The sequence below is a fragment of the Ailuropoda melanoleuca genome, chromosome 12, assembly GCF_002007445.2.
Source record: "Ailuropoda melanoleuca isolate Jingjing chromosome 12, ASM200744v2, whole genome shotgun sequence".
NCBI lineage: Eukaryota > Metazoa > Chordata > Mammalia > Carnivora > Ursidae > Ailuropoda > Ailuropoda melanoleuca.
Window position 1 is genome coordinate 9,928,715 of NC_048229.1, and position 21,175 is coordinate 9,949,889.

Consider the following 21,175-nt stretch of genomic DNA (forward strand, 5'->3'; position numbering starts at 1 on the left):
AGCTTAAATGTCCCCTCCTCAAAGAGACCATCCCTTCCCCATCACACATCACGGACCCTGGTTCGGTGCATTGTCGGCAGGGACATGCCAGATACACACGCCCACCTCAGGGCCTTTGCACTGGCTCTTCTCCCTGCCCAGGATACTCTTCACCAGATTTGTGCATGCCTCTGTCCCTCATCTCCTTCAAGTCTCTGCTGAAAGGTCCCCTTCTCTGTGAGGCTGTCCCTCTGACCACCCTATGAAATATTGCAAGCCCCTGCTCTGCTCCTGGCCCTTCACACCCCTTCCCTGCTCTGTCTCCCTCCATTCCCCTGAGCACCTTCAATAACCTTCTTTAGTTGGCTATCTTCCTCCCCGTGGAAGGCGGATTTGCATCTGCTTTGCTCCCTGCTCTGGACCAGTGTTCAGCCAGTGTCTGCACAATAGGTTCTCCACACTGTTTGTTGAGTGGACGATGGAATAACACTTCTCTAGCTGTAATGTTCTTGCCCCTTCCCACACAGGTGTGGGGTCTGTCTTGCCCACCTCCCAGATGGGATTCGAATGCAGGAGCTCAGTGTCAGAGTCCTGCCCGTCACCACTACATTACGCAGCCCGAGGATCGCGGTGGTCCCAGTGAGGCTTTCTGCTGGAATGCGGGGCTCCTGAGTGGTAGCCCAGGAGGGAGGGGAGGCCACTGGCACAGACCCAGCCTGACAAGGCTCTGGGCAGACAAGGAGGCTGCCAGGGGTTGGGGTTCACCGCTGAGGCATTGCTCACCTGGTGCGGCCCAGGTCCATCTTGCACGGGTCCAGCTCCATGTACTTCTTTTCCTCGAAGACGCGGTTAATCACCGGCTTCAGGACCTCGTGCAGGTAAGGCATACCCACGAGCTGAGGGCAGGGGGTACCACGTGGGACGGGGCTGAGGGTGAGGCCGGGGCATGCACACGAGCCGGGGCCGGGGGAACCGTGCAGGGAGGGGCTCAGAGTGAGGCTGAGGCCTGCCCAAGGGCCGGAGTGGGGGGTGCTCTCCAGGTGCATCTCAGAGCAAAGCCGGCCAAGCTCTGGGGTCCCGGGAAGCACAGGAAAGGGGTCCCCTTGAGGAAGCTGCAGCTGGCCCCAGCCTTTGCCTGCTCACCTTCATAAATTGCTCCATTGCCTTGGATGCCAGGGAGTTAGAACGGAAGAGGGTGTTGGGGTCAGCTGGGAGGACAGAAGGAAGTGTTTGCTGGGATTTGGGGGATGAAGCCACCTCACCCCTCCCACCCTAGATGGGAGTCACGATTCTTCCAGCTTCAGGAATCAGGGAGGTTGCAACACCGACTCCATTCACAGTCCAGGGGCCCAGAGTGGTTCAGTGAGTGGCCTAAGGTCACACAGCTCAAGAGCAGCAAAGCCAGCGCCTGGATCCAAGACGGCATCCCCAGCCGGCTGTTGGTGCACAGCGTAGGGACCCCCCCACACACACACACAGAGGAGCCCCTGACCTCTGCCTGAGGCCCCGCGCTTCTCCCTCAGAGACCCTGTGCAGACCCAATCCTGGGGTGAGATGTCTGGGGCTCATGCAGGCAACTCACTGGTCCGGGTCACCTCCCGCCGGGTGAGATAGTCCAGAAAGGACCCAGCCAGGCCCTGGCCAAGAAAGAGCTTCACCAGCTTGGTGGCGAGGTCCTGGCGGCAGTCCCCCGAGGTCAGCTCCTCCAGCACCGCCAGAGGACTGACAGCATCCTCCTGGGCAAGGACAGGAGGCAGGAGAGGTGGCCCGGGGTCCTGGGACCCCACAACAAAAGAGCCCCGGAGGGACCCCTGAAGCAGGGAGGCCACCATCCAGACCCCAGTAGAACGGGTGTACCCACCTCCGCCGGCCCCAGCACAGACTCCATGAGCAGCTCCGTGAGCGGCTGGTAATGCTGGGAGGGCAGGATGCGGTCCTCGATGAGGCGCACCTTCAGCCGCACAGCGCCCAGGGTCCCCCTGACCGGGGTCAGATCGCAGGTGAGGGGGCAGTACGTGCGTACGCGCAGGTGCGGACGGCCAAGAGAGGCAGGTGGGAGCGCAGATAAGGAGCACAGATATTAGCAAAACAAGGCAGATGGGGACAGGTGTGCACAGGTGTGAACAGGTGTGGCCAGGGTGGCCGGGTGTGAACAGATGTTGACGGGGATACACAGGAGCGGACGAGTGCGGACAGTGTTAACAGATACGACTGGTGTGGAATGACGTGGGCAGTGTGAAAAATGTGTGCATTGTGAACGGACAACGGGGGCAGGTGCGGATAGTGTAGTCCGATGCAGACAAGTGTGGACAGGTGTGGACAGGTGTGGGCGTATTTGAACAGATGTTGAGAGGGATACACAGGAACGGACAGGTAAAGTCGATGTAAACAGTGTGGCCAGTATAAGGTGTACAAGAACAGACAATGTGAACAGGTGTGCACAGGTGTGGAACGACCCAGGTTTCTGACTAGTGTGAGCTGATACGTTCACGTGCAAACAGGTGGATGGGTACAAGGTGAACTCACTTGCACATAAGTAAACGCATATTGTAAGACAGACATTTGCTAAGTGAGTGGACAAAGTGACCTGTTGACAGCTTGTGGGCTGACATGGGCACCCACCAGGACCTGCCCACAAGCTGAAGTCACATGAGTTCAGCCTGGCCGCCTCCCTCCGCACCCACATTTACCCAGAATCCTCCTCGGCTCTGGGAAAGGGCAGGAGACGGAACCAGCCACTGGGTGCGTTCTGCTGCAGGACCTGTGGGGGGAACTCCACCTGCGGGGGGACACGGAGACCCTCAGCCGAACCCGACCTTGCCAGACCTGGAAGAAGAGCTCCGACTGCTCACCTGAGGAAGGGAGGCGTAGCCTGCCAGGGGCCACCTCCTCTCCCCTACCATACCCCACCGACACAGCAGCAGCCACACTCCCTCTCCCAGTCCCAAAGTATTAGCTCCTGCCAGGACACTGAGGGCCTCCAGGGTACACTTAATTTACAGCTGGGGAAACTGAGGCTTGGAGCGATGGAGCGACTTGTCCGAGGTCACACAGCTGCTAGAGACCACATATCTGGACTGAGGGCATTTTCAGCTGTTTGGGGACACAAATCGCATCTGTCCAAAAGCTTAAAGACAGTCCAGAAGGCCCCTGAGCCCCACCCCCTCTCTTTTAAAATAACTTTATAAAGATGTAATTTGCATCCCATACAATTCACGTATTTAAAGTGTGTAATTCAATGGCTTTCGGTCTACTCACAGGGTTGTGCAACCGTCACCGCTAATTTCAGAACGTTTTCTGTCAGCCCCCCAATGCCTGTGCTCGTTAGCTGTCACTCCCCATCTCCCACCCCCACCCCCAGCTCCTGGCCACCACTCGTCTACTTTCTGCCTTTACACATTCACTTACTTCAGGCATCCCATATAGGGGCGCCTGAGTAGCTCAGTTGGTTAAGCGACTGCCTTCAGCTCAGGTCATGATCCCAGGGTCCTGGGATCGAGCCCCGCATCAGGTTCCCTGCTCAGCAGGGGGAGTCTGCTTCTCCCTCTCCCCCTGCTCATGCTCTCTCTCTCACTCACTCTCTCTTTCAAATAAAATAAAATCTTAAAAAAAAAAAAAGACATCCCATATAAATGAAATCATATAATCTGTGGGGACGGGCTTCTCCCCCTTAGCATGCTTCCAGATTCATCCGTGTTGTAGCAGCTGCCCGACTTCATTCCCTTTTACGGCTGAGTACTATTCCATTGCAAGGATACACCACGTTGTGTTTATTCATTCAACTGCGGAGGGACGTTTGGGTTGTTTCCGCTCTTGGCCATCACGAACAACGTTGCTGTGAGCCTTCATGTACAAGCTTTTGTGCAGACATGTGTTTCCATTTCTCTTTGGTGCTCACCCAGGAGCGGAGTGCCAGGGCACGTGGTGACGGTCTTTGACCACGTGAGGAACAGCCAGACTGTTCCAAAGCGGCTACTCCATTTACACGCCTACCCCCTGCCCCCCTGGCTGTACATAACCAAGCCTCCCTATAACTTGCTATAATCTTGCCTCCTTTTAAAAACTGTCAGCCCTGACTACACATCCATTCCCACTGAGAGGCAGGGGCAGTCACACCCATTTTACAGATGTGCAAACGGAGGTTCCAAGAGAGAGACCTTGAGCCCGGTGCTTCCAGGGGTAGGGGTGAAGGGCTGAGGTTCTGGAGTCAGGGAAACCTGAACTCAGATTCTGGCTCTGCTCTTTCTTAGGCATATGGCCTTGGGAAAGCCACTCAACTTCTCTGAATGAACCTCCGTTTCCCCATCTATCAAATGCAGACAACAGTCCCAGCCTCACTGGGTGGCCACGAGGGGTACGTAAGTGAGATTATGCTGGAGAAGCACTTAGCACATGGTCATCCTGAGTACTCTCACTCCAGAATGAGCATCTGGGCTTGCCCTGTGACCTTGGGCAGGTTCCTGTCCCTTGGAGAGCCTCGGTCTCCTCACCTGACAATGGGGTAATGAGACTCTATCACCCAGGCCAGGTCAAGGAGCCAGTTGAGACAGCTTTCATACCTATCATTCCAGATCCTAGGAGGTACAGCCCATCTCCCTTCTCCTTTCCTCTCGAAGGCAGTGGGGAGCCATGGAGGGTGTCAGGGGAGGGGGTGCTTACCATGCCCAAGAAGTCATTCTTGCCCACCATGTCCCAGTCCCAGAGCTCCACCCGCAGCGGGGCTGGGGAACCCGGCATCTCCCGCAGCTCCAGCACCTCATCCCAGTGTGGGAAACGGGTCTTCTTGATGGTCTGGGGGAGGGGGAGTGAGGGAGAGCTGAGGAGGGCCTGCCTCCATGCCCACCCCTCCCCCGATCCACGCCACCACTCACTGAAGTCTCCAAGCTCTGGCTGCCCCAGAACACACGTGCGAATGGGTCAGACGTGCCGGTGATATCTCGGGGGGCCAGGTCCCTGGGGACAGATGAGGAAAGGAGTGAGGGATGCAGGACCCTTGAGGACCAATACCCAAGCTGGACTTTGGAAAAGGGGTTCAGGATAGATCATTCAAATGCCTCTGGCCTTCACCATAGGGACCCAGCAAGGGGCACCCCTCACCTTGCCCGTCCAAGCCCAGTATCTTCCTGTTGACCAGTGCTACCCTATGGGGAGGCCCTAGTATGCCCCTATCTTCCAGATAAGGAAACCAAGGCACCAGAAAGTCAAGTCCTAAATCAGAAAGCCCAGGAGGTGAAGATGCAGTGGGGAGTGGGAAGGGAGCCTCAGTTTCCCTGGAGCCCCTGGGTAGGAGACCAGATGCCAGGGTTCAAAGCCTGGCTCCACCACTCACTGGCTGAGTGACACTGGGAAAAGTCCCTTCCTCACCCTGAGTCTCAGTTTCCTCATCTGGAAAATGGAAATAATAACAGATCAACCTCACAGGGCCAAGGCTTAAATGACATGATGTGTATAAAAGGCTTAGCATAGCAGCTGGCAGGATGTTAGTGCTCATTCATTCATTCATTCATTCAACAAATACTCCTATCCACACCCTACCTAGGACCCAAGAAAAGGTTTGAGACAAGGACCCCCTGTCTCTGGTTGCCACGACAACCTGAAAGTCTCACCTCAGTCAGCTTCCCCAATCCCCCCTTCCTGAGGTCCCCCAAATCCAGTGACAAGTCCCCCACCAGGGGCTGCTTGCTTCCTCCTGCTGCTCCTCTCCCACCCGTTTGGCATCCAAAGCCTTCTTTGGTTTCCTAGGAGCCAGCCCAGTTGCTAAGCGACAGCAATCAGTCCCTCTCCTGCTTGCAAGGATCCTGCACAGCCTTGTGGCTGGGGCGGAGGCCACTGGCACAAAGCAGATGAAGAACCCCCTATCCCACGCTCAGTCTTTGTGCCTGTCCTCTGTGACCCCAGTAATTCAACCAGACTCCAGGGAGCCCCAGCTGGAGACAGAAATCTGGAGATGGTGGGAAAGGCACAGAGAGGGCAAGAAAAAGCTTTAAGGTCACACAGCAAACCAGAAATAGAGATCCTCCCCAACCTGAGTGAGGACTGGTCTAAAAGTGAGGGTTGGGGGAGTAAGGTGTGAAAACAAGGCAGAAAGACAAGATGGGAGATGAGAGGGGGGAAAGGCATGGGAGCATTTAGGGAAGAAAAGTGATGGGGGAGCTGAGGAAGAGAGGAGGGGATTACTGAATGATGAATAGGCAGAAGGGAAGATGGATATCCCACGACCTGGTCCTACATCTGTCCTCCTTCTCCTGTTTCTTTGGGAGAGGACCTATCCCTCTCTCACACTCCCAGCTCACATGATTTAGGTAGGCTGATCCCTCTCTCCACTCCAGGAGTGGGTGTGGGACTCAGGCCTAACCCATCGGAGTCCATGTAATTGGGTCAGAGATAGGTACGTGCCCCAGACTGAGCCAATAAGAATCAGTCCCAGGACATTAGTTGGAAATCATGAAGGAAATTTTTCTTCAGTTGGACCTGCCAAGTTGGTAGGATGCCATCCTGGGGCTGCTGGGGTCATCTTTGCCCACAACTGGAGAGAGACTGCCTGAGAATGAAGCTAACACAAAAGATAGCCAAGAAATCTATGTCTACAGATCCTTGATGTCACTGTTTGAGCACCTGGATCCAGCCATGCCTGAAGCTGCATGTCATTCATCCAAGCCAATCTGCTTAAGCTAGTATGAACTGGGGTATCTCTCGCTTACAATTTGATTAATACACCTCCACACTTTGTCTGGCCATCCTGAGTGTCTGACCTTCAGCTGCCGGTCACTGGGGACCCAGCAAGGATTTTGCTCGTGTTCTGACCCCAGGAACGTGCAAACCTGGTGAACTTGGACTGTTTGCCTACAAGAGATCCTGGTTGTGAGCCCAGAAGTGCCCCAGGAGTGAGGTGGTCTCAAAAACCAAGACCGCTAGGGGAATCCAGCAAACTCTTGCTCATTCTCAGACCTACCCCGCACCATCCCCCATTATGACCATACCTGGCCTGGAGCACGTGACAGCGAAGACAACGGCCACGCGCATCCTCCAGCATCTGTACATCCAAGCAGATCTCGCCCTGAACCTCGGCATCTGGGTCCACACGGCTCAGGTTGATCCAGCTATCAATTCCTGCAGGGCACAGGTGCTCACATTTAGTAAGTACCTACCGGACACTGGCATTGCATTAACTTAAACATTCAATTAACATTAAATGTGTATTAAGTCATGGACGTCTCATGTGAGCCTTCTGATGTAGGTACTGTGATTATCCACGCTTGCAGACGAGGAAAACGAGGCACAGTGAAGGAAGAGCTTGGCATGTGATCGCACGGCTGGGAAGTGGCAGAGCTGGGATTTGAATGTGGGCAGTACAGGCCAATGCCCTTCACCCTGTACCATCGCACACTTCTCCCTGGTATACAAAACCCTCCATCATTTAATCCCAACATACTCTCCCCTCACAAAAATGTTGGGGATTCCTACCTCTGAGCCTCCGTCCAGGCAGTTCTCCCTGCCTGAATCAGTCAAGTCAATTTCAACTTCTGTTTCTCTCTCTCATTTCTCTCAATACTTTGAAGATATCATCCACTGACTTCTAGCTGCCATTATAGTTGTTGGGAAGTCATTTCAGCCTGATCACTGATCTCGTGTCAATGGTCTATCTTTTCTCTTTAATTTTAAGGGCTATGTGTTTGATATTCGGCAATTTCACAGCATGGGCAGGTAAGGATTATTTATTTATTTATTTATTTATTTATTTAATCCTGCTTACTGTGGGTTGTGCTGTTTCTACTTATGGAATCATGTCCTTCCTTGAGTTCTGGAAAATTCCAGGTCATCAATTTTTTTTTATCACCTCCTCTCTCCAATTTTTTCTACTCTTTCCTCCTAGGACTCCAATTAAATGGATGTTAGACCTTCTAATTTTCTATGTCTCTGAACTTCTCTTTTATATTTTTCTTCTTGTTTCTCTGGGCTAAAGTCTAAATAATTTCTTCAGATCTCTCTTCCAGCTCACTAATTCTCTCTTCAGCTCTGAATGATCTGCTGTTGAACTCAGCCACTCAGTTTTCAATTTCAATGACTACTTTTTCTCTATAAAAGTTCAATTTGGTTCTTTTTCAAATCTATTTTTAATGTATTGCTTTAATTTATTATGATTATTGCAGGGCCTTTCTGGTGATTATATTTCTATTTATTTAAATATTTTATTCCTTTTAAAATTCTGTATATCATAACTATAAAATCTAAAATCTTCATGGGTTCAAATTCAGTGGTTATTGTGTCTGCTAACTCTTGCTCATGGTGGCCCACTTCCTTGTGTGTGTGATGAAGTACAGTGCCACCTCACCTCTCTCTGTCTTCACGGCTACCACCAAATCCAGGATGCCATCAGCTTCCTCTCACTTGACTACGGCAACAGACTCCTAATTGATCTCCTACATGTATTCCGGTCCCACTGTGATCCAGTATCCACAAAGCAGCTCAGAGATCTTCTGAAAATGTATCTAATCTCTCCTGTCACTCCATTCTCTGATAATATGGCCCCACTCTCCTCACTGTCTTGCTCAAGGACCTTCAATGCCTCCCCAGTGCCTCCAGAAGAAAGTCCAGACTTTAGCCTGACACCTACAACCTTCTCCAATCAAGACCCACCCAGTGTTCCATCTGGCCTGGCCTACACCTGACCCTAGAAGAGAATCTACAGAGACATGCCTTACTGTCTTTCTCGAAGCACCTTTAAGAACCAACTCATTCCCCTTCATCCAGGAAGCCTTCTTTGACTTCTCTAGCCTTCACTCTCCTCTTATCCTCATCCACTGTCCTGCCAGAGATATTCCACATGCCTCCACCCCCACACTCCTGTCTTGCTTAAAAAATAAAAAGAACCCACATTCAGACACATGGATAGTTTCCTTTTTTTTCCTTGCTCCTTGCTCTATGTGAACATATTTTTTGTTTCTATCTGGTACATAAGCTCTTAGAGTTTGGCCTCCTACTTCATTCATCTAATTCCACCCCCTTGGATGGATGTTTGAGGCACAACGGGTACAACTCAGTGGGCAGGTTGAAAACATAGACTTTGGAAGCAGGCACAGTCTGGACTCAACTCCCAGCTCTGCAACTTCTGGGAGGGGCAAGTGCCCTCACCTCGCCAAACCTCATTTCCCATCAGCCATAAATTCAAGATTATTCTAGTGCACACTTCACTTGGTGTTGTGAAGACTAAATATAAAGTGCTTAGTAGCATGCCTGGCACACAGTAAGCCCTCATTAAATAGGAGCAGTGATTATGATAATCAGCATGTAGGCTTTCAACATATCCCCACTGATGAAAAAATACATCATTCAATTACTGACGTTGAGACAATCAGTAGTCATCTAGACACAAGTAATAAAGTTCAATACCTCTCCATACCTTGAATCTGGATAAATTCCAAGTGAATGTAAAAAAGGAAAACAAATTGTTGTGAGGAGGAATCACGTAAAAAAAAATTATCTTAGAGTTGGGAAGGCCTTTTTAGGTATCACAAAAGTCAAGAGCTGTAAAAACAAAAAGATGAACTAGAGAAAAAGAAATAAATTTTATACATAGAAAAAAATGATAAGCAAAAACATAAGTGACAAAGGGAGAAAAACTATTTGCAGCTAATATAACAGAGTTAAATTTCCCTAATATGTAAAGAGCTCCTACAAATCAATAAGAAAAGCCAAACAACCCAGTGAGGGGCAATGCACATACAATGCAAATAAACAACAAACAAAAAAGAAAAAAAGTGACTCTTAAATATGTAAAGAGGCTTTAAATCTCATTCATAGAGAAATACAAAATTACCTATACAAAGAGGCAATTTTTACCTATCAGATACAAGATCAAAGAGCTTGGTAATTGCTGGGCAAAGGTATAGGGTGGGCAAATTGTTACCTCCCCCAAAGAGGGTAACTTAGCAATAACTCTCTAATGTGCTAATATGGATACTCCATGACCAAGCAAATCCACTTCTAGGAATTTATCAGACTGATTGATATCACTGCACATGTGTGAAATCACATTTTTACAAGGCTATTCATGGCTGTACCGTTTGAACTAGGGAGAGACAGTAAACCACCCAAGTGCCCCTCAGGAGGGAACCAGCCAAATAAATGATGATACATCCACACAATGGAGTGCCATGAAGTCAAAGATCAAAGAATGCGGAAGCTCTTGGGGCGCCGATATGGAAAGATCTCCAAGATATGCGGTGAAGTGAAAGGCAAGGTACAGAACAGTGAGTGTAACACGCTGCCATTGCAATAGCAGAGAATGAAACACATATAGTGCCGTGTTAAGAGCCCAGACTGGAGGTAGACAACCTTGGTTCAAATCCCGGCCATCCCACTTAATAACTTCGTGATCTCGGGCAAACCATATAACCTCAGGATGTTCACCTATGGAGCGGGCAGAAAAAGAGTACCTACCTCACAGGGTTATTACCATAATTAAATGAGTTGATTCATGTAAACCACTTGGAATAAATAAACCTATTTAAAATAGGTTTAGACCCTGAGATCAAGACCTGAACTGAGAGGGGCGCCTGGGTGGCACAGCAGTTAAGCATCTGCCTTTGGCTCAGGGTGTGATCCCGGCGTTATGGGATCGAGCCCCACATCAGGCTCCTCTGCTATGAGCCTGCTTCTTCCTCTCCCACTCCCCCTGCTTGTGTTCCCTCTCTTGCTGGCTGTCTCTATCTCTGTCAAATAAATAAATAAAATCTTTAAAAAAAAAAAAAGACCTGAACTGAGATCAAGAGTTGGACGCTTAACTGACTGAGCCATCCAGGCGCCCCTCTGTGTGTGTATTTGTGATATGTGTGTGCGGTTTGTGTGCATGTGTGTGTCTGGGTCCCCAGGTGTCCTCCACCTGTATGGCCCAAGGGTCCCCAGCCCCCTGTGCCCTCTTTTGCAGGACAGCAACTGTCTAGCGGAGCCTGAGCCCCTTCTGGGGGGAGGAGTACGCCATACACCTGCCTATTTAAAATAGCTCTAGGGGCGCCTGGGTGGCTCAGTCAGCTAAGGTCTGCCTTCGCCTCAGGTCATGATCTCAGGGTCCTGGGATCGAGCCTCATGTCGGGCTTCCTGCTCAGCAGGGAGTCTGCTCCCCCCTCTCCCTCTGCCTCTCCCCCTACTTGTGTTCTCTCTCTCTTTCAAATAAATTAATTAAATCTTTTTAAAAATAAATAAAATAAAATAACATAAAATAAAATAAAACAAAATAAAATATCTCTAGAAGGACATACAAGAAACTGACAACCTTGAAAACGAAAATGGAATAGCTGGGTTAAGAGGAACAGTTTCACCACTAATTATACCTTTCGAATATTGAAGTATGTAAAGTAATTAACTACTCAATAAATAAACTAAATTTAAAAAAAAATTTTTAATCAACTGATGGCGACGCCTGGGTGGCTCAGTCGGTTAAGCATCTGACTCTTGGTTTCAGCTCAGGTCATGATCTCCAGGTTGTGAGATTGAGCCCCATGTCAGGCTCTATGCTGGGCATAGAGCCTGCTTAAGATTCTCTCTCTCCCTCTCCCTCTGCTGCTCCCGCACCCCACTTGGGTGTGTGTGTTCTCTCTCTCACTCTCTCTGCAAAAAGGAAAGAAAGAAAAGAAAAGAAAAAAGAAAAGAAAAGGAAAGAAAGGAAGGAAGGAAGGAAGAAGAAGAAGAAAGAAAGAAAAAGAAAGAAAGAAAGAAAGAAAGAAAGAAAGAAAGAAAGAAAGAAAAAAGGAAGAAAGAAAGAAAGAGAGAGAAAGAAAGAGAGGGACGGAGGGAGGAAGGAAGAAAGGAAGAAAGAAAGGTCAACAACTGAAATAATTTTCCACTGAAGACTGCTTCCTCGTGCCACTTGCTACGTGCCTGCAAACGTGGGCATGGCCACCCCTATTCCGTCTGCCCAACTGAAGGGTGCTGCCCCTCGCCCACCTCGGGGGTCGGCTGCAATTGCGTCCTTGCTCAGCGAGATCTTGCCAATGATGTCGTCGCGCCTGTGGAAAGGCGGGCAGGGGAGGGTCCAAGTCACTGAGTAGCAGGAGCAGGCATCAAGGGCCGGCTGGGTGGCTACTTTGCTCCCGGGCATCCCGCCTTCCCCCAGGTCACCAAACATGGGTCCCCAGTACACGCACCCCACTGTATCCTCGTCCAGCACATAGAAGGCCAGATGGTGGAAATCCAGGGGCACATGTATGGTGTACTCCTCCCCCCAGAAGGGGCTCAGGCTCCGCCAGACAGTTGCTGTCCTGGAAAAGAGGGCACAGGGGGCTGGGGACCCTTGGGCCATACAGGCAGAGGACACCTGGGGACCCAGACACACACATGCACACAAACCGCACACACATATCACAAATATACACACAGAGGGGCGCCTGGATGGCTCAGTCAGTTAAGCGTCCAACTCTTGATCTCAGTTCAGGTCTTGATCTCAGGGTCATGAGTTCAAGCCCCACACTGGGCGCCATGCTGGGTGTGGAGGCTACTTAAAAAAACAAAAACAAAACACAAATACACACCCAGCAACCCCAACACTCACATGTCCCGAGACCTACGTAGACACATGCACACACACACACACACACTTCCACAAGGATGCACACAAAAAGAGAGACACAGATACACCAAGAAAGCCAGACACACATCCCCGTATACACAGATACACAAATACATCCTCAGAAATTTCTAGAAATGCACATCTGTTTCTACATATGGACACATGTAGATACAGAGAAAACAGACACATTCACATAAACACACAGACCCAAAAAAATGTCCAGCACACAGACACACACACACACACACACACACACACACACACACAGAGTGATAGATGGCAGATATACACAGTAACCGACAACATGTAAATCCCACCCATCCGCTCACTCACTCCGTAAACACCCTGGCTGTGTGCCAAGCCTGTGGGCTATGGAGAATCAGTGGAAGAGGTGCCCAGGTCCCTGCCGCCACAGAGCCCCCTTCAGTGGGCAGGTGCTCTCTCCTGAGCTCTTATGACACATAACACAGTGAGAGAAGTCCTGTGATTGGGGTGAGCTCAGTGGCACCTGGCTGGGTCTGCGGGTGTGGACAGGAGGAGTCAGAAAAGACTCCCTGCAGGAGCTAGTCAGGCAAAGGGGGAAGAGAAAATGAGGACAAGATGGCTGGCACAGCATGTGCAAAGGTCCTGAGGCAGGAGTGAGCTTGTTGAGTCTGAGGAAGAGGAAGGTGCTGGATGGGAAATGGGGAAGCGTGAGAGGCCAGGAGACCATGAAGTCAGCAGGAGCCAGAGCACTCAGGAAGCAAGAGGGAACCACAGGAGGGTTAGGGACCAAAGCAAGCCTAGAAACAGACACACACACACACACAGAGCATCTTCACCCAGACGCCCCTGTACATGCACTTCCCTTTACCCAGAAGGGAATGAGGAACCCACTTTGCCCAATGAAGACACACCCAAATCTATGGCTGCAAAATTGGGTCATATACCTGCCACTCTTCCCTTCCCTTCCCCCACACTCTTCCCCAACAGAGTGTGAACATACACACGCGTAGGCACACGGAGATGCGCACTCTGCCCTCTACCCCAGACCACTGTCAGATGGACCTTTCTTCCCAAACACCCTCTTCCCCCTGTCCTGGCCTTTTCCCGGCCGGAAGTCCCTCTTCAGAGCCCAGAGATGGGCAGACAGCAGCCTGGGATCACACAGAGAATCTCTCTGTGGGTTTGGGGGTGGACCCACAGCGTGTGGGGAGGCGGCAGCATGAACATAGAGAACAATGGAGGGGGTCAGCTGGGGTGCTGCAGGCTGACCCTCACCCATGTGGGCACCCCACCCCCCGCTCTCAGCCCATCCGGACCGGAACCAGCCCCAGAAGCATCCTGAATCCTGCTGTCTCCATAGGAACCCAGGCCTCAGCCACCCGCCCACCTGCCCACCCACACCACTCAGGCCTGCGGGGGTGGGAGCCAACCACAGCCCAGCCCGTGTCCCTCCACCCCCGTCCAAACTCTCTCACTCACCAAACATGCTCACGTCCTCACGATGGCGTCTGTGTAACCAAACAAGCAGACACTGGTGCTCACGTGTGTATGCAGGGCAGCCCACGGGTGTGCACACACACACACACACACGCACACACACACACCCCCCACCGGTACACAATGTGAGCCTGTGAACCGCACACTCCCAGGGACATGCACATGTGGTCACAGGCATTCACATCAGCCCTCCACCACCCCCACACACACTCATAAGCAGGCCCAGCTGGGCACGCATACACACACACACACACACACACCCTGGTGCCCGCAGCACCCAGCAGGCCCGGAACCAGCCAGCCCAGCCAAGCGTGAGGTGCCCGCCTCCGGGGAGGCCACTATGGGAGGCACAGGCTGGCAGCTGCTGAGTCAGCCCCGGGACACTGGCAGGGACATCATCTGGTCCGGGGGGGAAGGTGTCGGCCAGTCAGGATGGGGAGAGGGGAGCTGGCAGCCCCAGCTGTCTGTCCCGAGAGGAGCAAAGCACCAAGCATCCACTGACAGCCCCACACATCCATCCTCGGTGTAAGCATTGTCCTCGCCTGGCTCCTCTTTTCCACGTGCAATCTTGCGCCCAGACTCCCCAGGTCTAGAAGGAGCTCCTCCTCCATCCCCTGCCCTGTTCCTCTGTCCGCAAGCCCAGCCTCTCCTCTCCTCACCTGGCCACCACCTCGTCATCCACCTTCACGATGCAGTAGGGGTCACTGCTCCCAGACCTGCAGGAGGAGGACGTTCAGGAGGGAGGCTGAGAGGGCAGCCATGAGTGGCGGTCCCAACCCACCCTCATGTACAGATAGGGGCAACTGCGGCCCAGAGAGGGGCGGGGAGTAGCCCAGGGTCACACAGCAAGTCGGGCTAAGAGGCAGAACCTCAGGGGACCAGCAGGAGATGCCATGGGGCACAGCCCACCCACTGCATGCCCGACCCCCGTGCACGGGCTCTCTGGGCTTCCACTCACAGAGACAGAACACTGAGGCATGAGGCCAGAAAGTTCCCAGGGCTGGTTCCAGGAAGCCTGGAGCCATGGTCCACGGCATGCACTGGACAGGCATTGCAGTGTTACCGCCTGCCAGCTGTGGAACCCGGCAAGCCCCCTCCTCTCTGTGTGTGCTGCTTTTTCCTCTCTATAACGTGAACACACATCTCGTGGGGGGGGGGGTAAGGGGGGCCGGAGGAACAAAAGGAGATAAAGCATGGTGGGCTGCATCTCCAGCTGACCCCAGAGCTCTCCTCCAGGAGCCTTAACACCCTGGGGAAAGCATTGCCAACCAGCTTTTCATTTCCACGGGACTTTCCCTGGGGAGGGGACTCCCAGTGCTCAGCCTGGTGGGGATGCCCCTCTGCTGGCACAGAACAGGGCACCCAGATCTCAAAACTCCACCAACAGCACAGATGTGCTGCAGCCCCTTGAAGAGGCAGGAGACATGAGCCAACCAAAGCCAGCTCCATCCCCCCTTCATAATAAGAGTTACCAGCCCACTCCCAAGCTGTCCACTAGGGCCCTCATCTTCCCTCTCTCCCATTGCACGGGCTTCCTTTGTCTTCCACCAAACTCAGTCCAGCCTCAGGGCCTTTGCACTTGCTGTGGCAGCTGCCTGAGACACTCTGTCCCTGATCTCGTCATGGCTGGCTCAGTCCTATTACTCAAACCTCAGCCCCAAAGTCACCTCCTCAGAGAGCCCATCCCTGGCCACCTCTGTCCTTTGTAAAATTGACCTCCGATCCCTCTGGGCACCTGAAGGCATCTTGCTCCCTGTTTCTCTCTGTGTTTAGTGTCTGTCTCCATGGCTCCCTCAAACTTCTGAACTGTGAGCTCCTTGGGGGAGGACCTGTATCCTCCTTCCCACAACCCCCCAACTGAGTTGGGATTCAAACCCAGGTCTGTGGGGCTCAGCACACATGCTCTTAACAAATGTCACCTTCGCCCCAGTTCACAATCCTCTCCCCAAGTGGCCCCCTCTTCTGATGCCCCAGCCCCCACCCCTCCTCTCTCTCTGCCACCTTCAATCAGTCACCAATCCACAAATGCCCCAGGATTTCAGGGAAGGAGTTGCTGGCACAAGGACCCAGCTGCCATCTGAGTCCTGTCTGCTGGATGAGTCCTTCCTTGTGCCTCAGTTTCCTCTCTGGACTCCCACCCTCAGCTCCCTCTGTGTGGCTGCTCCAGTGCCTCCACTTCCCCATCAGGCCTCTATCCCTGAACACCTCAGGCTGGGTGGTGGTCTGTGTCCCTGCACTCTTTTCTGGGTTCTACCGCTGAACCCACTTCTGAGTAGCGCCCTAGGCCTCAGTTTCCCCTTCTGAATCTATCTCAAACCCACTGGGCTGAGTAACCCTGGGAGCCTCAGTTTCCTAATCTGGCTCTATGCCCCGGGATGCCTCTGGCTGGGTAACCCCTATATCTCAGTTCTCTGGCTGGGTTCTCTATCCCTGAGCCTCTTTTAGGTACGGTCCCATTCCTCAGTTTCCCCAACAGCAGATGTGGAGGAAGATTGGCTGGGATCCCACTAGCAAAGAGCTGGGAGACACGCCCCCTTCCATCAACCAGGACTGACCCTGGGGCACCTCTTGGGAGCCAAGTTTTCTCGTCGGCTCCACAGCTCTGACGCACAAGGGCCTTATCAGGCTCCCATCAGGTAGAAGGCAGCAGTGGCAGGAGGGGTGCCCCCTCCAGACCCTCAATCTCTCCAGACCCTTGACCTCTCCCATGGGCCCTGCCCCAACTCAAGTGTGGGAAAGAAGGCCCCTCGGCCACTGCCTGCCCAGGGTGGTTTATGCACGGGAGCAGTCAGGGCTCAAATCCCAGCTGTGTGACCTTGGGCAAGCGATTTTGCCTCTCTGGGCCTCTCTTTCTCCCATTTATAAAATGGAAATGCTCACAGGACCACAGGAAGTGTTAAGCTAGGACCTGGCCCAGAGTAAGCCCTGGATGACTTATAGCTGCTCTTATTAATAAGGGTAATACTCAAAAATTGTCAGTGGAGGCCTCCTCCAGAGTCAGGTCAGACCCTGCCCCCAAATCTGATGAGGCTTCAGGACGAGTCTGGGCCCTTTCCCTTAGGAGACCAGAGAGAGAACACACCCCCATCTAAGAGTCTCCATGGGTATGGAGATCCCAGCAGACTCTGAGGACAGCCCCTCTGAAGAAGGGAGCCAACAGTTAGGGAAACTGAGGCAGGGTGGCTGGATCCCCAACTAGGGCTTAGTGACTCCTTCCCACCCTTGCTGTGGGGCTCACCTTGGCCTGAGAACTTGGGGGAGAAAGGGTGGCCAAGAAGTGGAGGAACCAGATATGAGTTAAATCCCTCTGCAGGAGAGGCAGAAGGAGCCCTGCGAATCCCGTCGACCCCACAAGCCATGTCCACCCTGAGAGCCGTGTCCGGGGCCAAGCGCAGCACCCGCCACTCCCTCATGGCCCTCACCCAGGACCGGGAGATGGAAACCTGATTTCTGGAGGCCACTCCACCCCACCCCCGGCCCTCCGGCAGTTTCCAGGCCCCCATTCCTGGCCTCACTGCCTCGACAGTTCGAGAATGTCATTCTCAGAGGCTCTGACAGGGTGTCCCAGAAGGAGGGAAGCAGGGGCTTGTCCAGATGCTGCATTCACACAGCCAGCGCTCTGCTTCTATCCCAGGTGCATGCTTATTCGGGGGTAGCTGATGAAGATGAGGGGAAGCTAAAACTGCTCCCAGCAGCCCAGGGTTGGGGAGGGGTGAGGTTCACAAAATCAAAGGCGGGAGACCCCTCGCTGGGGACCCACAGCTGGCGGGGTCAGGGCATAGCTAAGCCCTCATCTCAACTTGAGTAAAGGCTCAGAATTCAGATTTCTGCTCACCTTGGCCACGGGGTGAATCCTAACAGGCTCTCCACCCCCCACAGCTGCTCTGGGCTGGGCAGCTCCTGTCCAGAGCTCCCATTGTCCAGGTGGGAAATCAAGACCCAAGAGGACCAGGTTCAAGGTCACACAGCTGACGTCCTGCCAAGGATCCCACACCTGTTCCAGGTGCTGACACCTCAGAGCCCCTTCCGGGCTCCAGGCCAAGCAGGAGGGAGACCCCCTCCTGCCACGGTCTGCTGATCCGGCAACTGCTGACAGCCCTAGAGGAAGCAGAGCCAAGGACTGGTACCAACAGGAGCCCCAGGGTCCTCCAGCCCCATCACACCTGGCTGGAGAGGGTGCTACGGCGGCGGGGGGGGGGGTTCTTCAAGAGGCTCAGCATCCAGGGAAGGCCCACACAGGGAGCTCCTCGCTGGGGAGCTCAGGGCTCTGAGTCCAGAGGACCCCAGTTTCCCCCAGGCCTGGTTGGGGGGCCACCTGATGACTGTCTTTGAACCTAAACACCAGATGCACACAGAGGAATACTGGGGCCACCCAGCGCTCTGGGCCTTCTTCCCAGGCTTCTTTTGATAGGCACCCACCCTGGTCTGGAGAAGCCCCACGTCTGGCACCGGCCTGAACTAACGAAGAGATTCCCCCCACCTCCGATACCCTCCCCAGTTCCAACAAAATCCGACCCTCCAGTTCCCTTTCGTACATCGCAGGAACAAAGACACCCCCCTTCCTGGGGGCAGGTGGCGCATCTGCTAAGTCTGGGCGCCCCTTTCCGATAGGACAGCGATGGGCATGGGGTTTTAGCCCCGTGAAGGCGGATCTGCACCAATACTGTGTCTTAGACAAGAACCCCCTGCCCATCTCCCCGACCCTCCCCGGCATGCGGAACGGGCTACCCCCGCCTCATCCCATGTCGGTGCACCCCTCACCCGCGACTCCCCCGGGGGTACTCACACGTCCTTGGCGGGTAGCGCCCGGCCCTCCACCACGCGGACATTCAGGGAGCTGCTCTTGGCCATGGCGCCCAGCCCCAAACTTTACGGGCAGAAGGGTGCCCAGGTGCCGAGGCTGGACCACGGAGGGGACGTCTACATGTCACCAGCTGCGAGCCTGACGCCCCGTCCCGGGGTCCCAGCGCCGCCTATGCGAGACGCGGGTAGCAAGGCGGGAGGTTTCCGGAGGAGAAAGAATAGGTGTCTGGGGAGGGGGAGCCCCTCGGACTCTACAGGTAGGAGCGGTGCACGGAGGAAGCCGAGCGCGCCGGGGGCACCCGCAGCTCTGGCCTCCTAGTCTGGAGCTCCAGGAGGGCGGGCGGGGGCGGGAGGGGCAAACCAGGGCCCTCCCCCCAATCCCGCCTCCCGCGTGTCCCCCGCCCGTCCCCGGGCCCCCTCGCGCGCCCTCTGTCGGCACCCCAAGCAAGTGCGCCGGAGCGCACCGGCCGCGGAGACCTGGGCGCGCAGAGACTGCCAGGTGGGGAGCAGCCCATGGCCAGGGCGGGCGTGGCCGGTGGCTCGTGGTGAGTTGGCATGGGGTTCAGAAGACACAGCTTGTCCCCTGCCTGCCCTCCCTCCAGCACAGTTGCACCTCCCTGGCCCTCCCCTGCCTCGCATCCCGGCTCCGCCTCCTCGGTCCCAGCTCCGTGCCCTGTCCGGGAGCAGTACCCGCGGCCGGCGGGAGGCGTCGCTAAGGAGGGAGTGGCACATTCGGGGTGGGGGTGGCGGGTCCGTTCAGAGTCAAGGGAGGGGCCCTGAACATCCCCTTCCCTCTCCTTTAGTTTCCAATTAAACCCAGACTGTGCGAGCGGCAGCTCCCACGTCACGGACTGGCACTGCGGGGGAGGCGGCTGCGGCTGGAGGGGGAGGGGAGGCCTGACGCTAACCACGAGAGCAGTGACAGAAGTCATCTACAACTGTTTGAACACTGACTGTGTGCCAGGCACTGTTCTAAGCGGTTTCCGGGGATTGTATCGTCTTCGTCCTCACCATAATTCTACGCACTAAGTACTATTGCACTATCGCCCCCATTTTATGGATAAAGAAACAGGTTCAAAGGGATTAGATAGCTAGGGAAGGGCTCAGGCAGTAATTGGCTTGCCTTCCTGGATTGGAATCCTGACTCCACCACTTGTTAGCTGTGTGGTCTTGAGCAAGTCACTTAACCTCTCTGCGCCGTGGCTTGCTTTCGTCATCTGTACAATAGGAATAACATAGTATTCTGCTCACAGGGTTTTGAGAGAATTCGATGAGATAAACCAGACTGGAAAGAAGCAGATACAGGTCTCAAAACAATCACAGGCTCGTAAGAAGCTTCTAGAAGGCGTTTGCTATTATCATTATTTTTGTCCTTCGAGGCACAACTCAAATGTCACCTCTCCTAGGAAGCCTTCCAAGATACCCTTCCATCCCCAGACAGAGGTCTTCTTCTCTTTTTCTCTGCTCCTCAGCTCCAGGTTTGTACATTTTTCAAGTGTCAAAACTTGGAAGTTTGAAAAACACATTTGAAACAATGCGACAGGAAGAGCCTGTCCCACGGCAGATACTTACACTATTTCTTCCCATGAGTTTATTGTTTACCCGCCTGAGAGTTCTTGGAAGAGCTGCCATCAAGCCTGACTCAGTTTGGTCAGCCCAGGGCTGGGCACCAATGGGAAGGCCCCAGCTGAATGACTACCACAGCCGACGCCCAGACTGGCGGGACCAGGAGGGCCTGGAACAGCCACAAGGAGTAACCAGTGATCTGTCTCCCAAGTTCCCTCCTTGACATCCCAATCAGAACCCCAGCCAAGCTGGTAAGGGATTCCGATCCCTGGAGTTCTCTCCCCAGCTGGCCACTGTCTGCTGAGTCCTCCAACTTCCAAAGACTGGGCCTCCATTACCCCATCTGGGATATGGGTCTAGCAGGGCTGGCCCCAAGGCTTAGAAGTATTGCAGCATCCTTCAGCAGGGTACGAGAGGCGATCCAGGGTCGAATCCAGAACCACGGTAGCCCCAAGGGAGTGTTAACCACCAATCCCCTCCAGCGGCCTCACTAGTCACCCCCGATCCTTACCAGGGGAAAACGGTACTGGCTAAGTACATGTTACTTCAAGACAGGCTCCCTGTCCTTTTCCTGCCCCCACCTAGGTGAAAGCTTTAGGCTAACCCTTTTTCTTCTGAGATCCTGCAGAGACCTCAGATAGGCTCTCCGGCTCCCAGGGACCCGTGACAGAACATGAGGGGCCCGGTCCTGGGGCCATGTGGGATGCCAGCCTAACCCGCCACCAGCCAACTCGGCCAGTCTTCCGGAGCTGAGCAGGAAGTCGCATTCCCAGAGTCCCC

At 53.7% G+C, this 21,175-nt stretch overlaps 1 protein-coding gene across 5 annotated transcripts in view; it reads right to left on the reverse strand.

The window, feature by feature from the left end:
- The window catches only part of RASAL1 (RAS protein activator like 1), a 29,221-nt gene extending 9,697 nt beyond the window's left edge, over positions 1-19,524 (reverse strand). Inside the window, exons 1-12 of one of the 5 annotated variants that reach the window (XM_034672437.1) lie at positions 18,813-19,509; positions 14,686-14,742; positions 12,123-12,236; positions 11,857-11,984; positions 6,960-7,089; positions 4,851-4,932; positions 4,639-4,770; positions 2,670-2,758; positions 1,841-1,958; positions 1,562-1,715; positions 1,123-1,187; positions 763-875 (exon numbers count right to left, since the gene is read on the reverse strand). In XM_034672437.1, coding sequence (XP_034528328.1) covers positions 763-875; positions 1,123-1,187; positions 1,562-1,715; positions 1,841-1,958; positions 2,670-2,758; positions 4,639-4,770; positions 4,851-4,932; positions 6,960-7,089; positions 11,857-11,984; positions 12,123-12,236; positions 14,686-14,742; positions 18,813-18,877 — 1,247 coding nt within the window. In that variant the 5' untranslated portion in view covers positions 18,878-19,509. Of the gene's footprint in view, positions 1-762; positions 876-1,122; positions 1,188-1,561; positions 1,716-1,840; positions 1,959-2,669; positions 2,759-4,638; positions 4,771-4,850; positions 4,933-6,959; positions 7,090-11,856; positions 11,985-12,122; positions 12,237-14,685; positions 14,743-18,812 lie in introns of all 5 variants that reach the window. The other 4 variants (XM_034672438.1, XM_034672440.1, XM_019806016.2 and 1 more) reach the window with 4 other exon arrangements.
- Between the last annotated feature and the right edge of the window lie 1,651 nt (positions 19,525-21,175).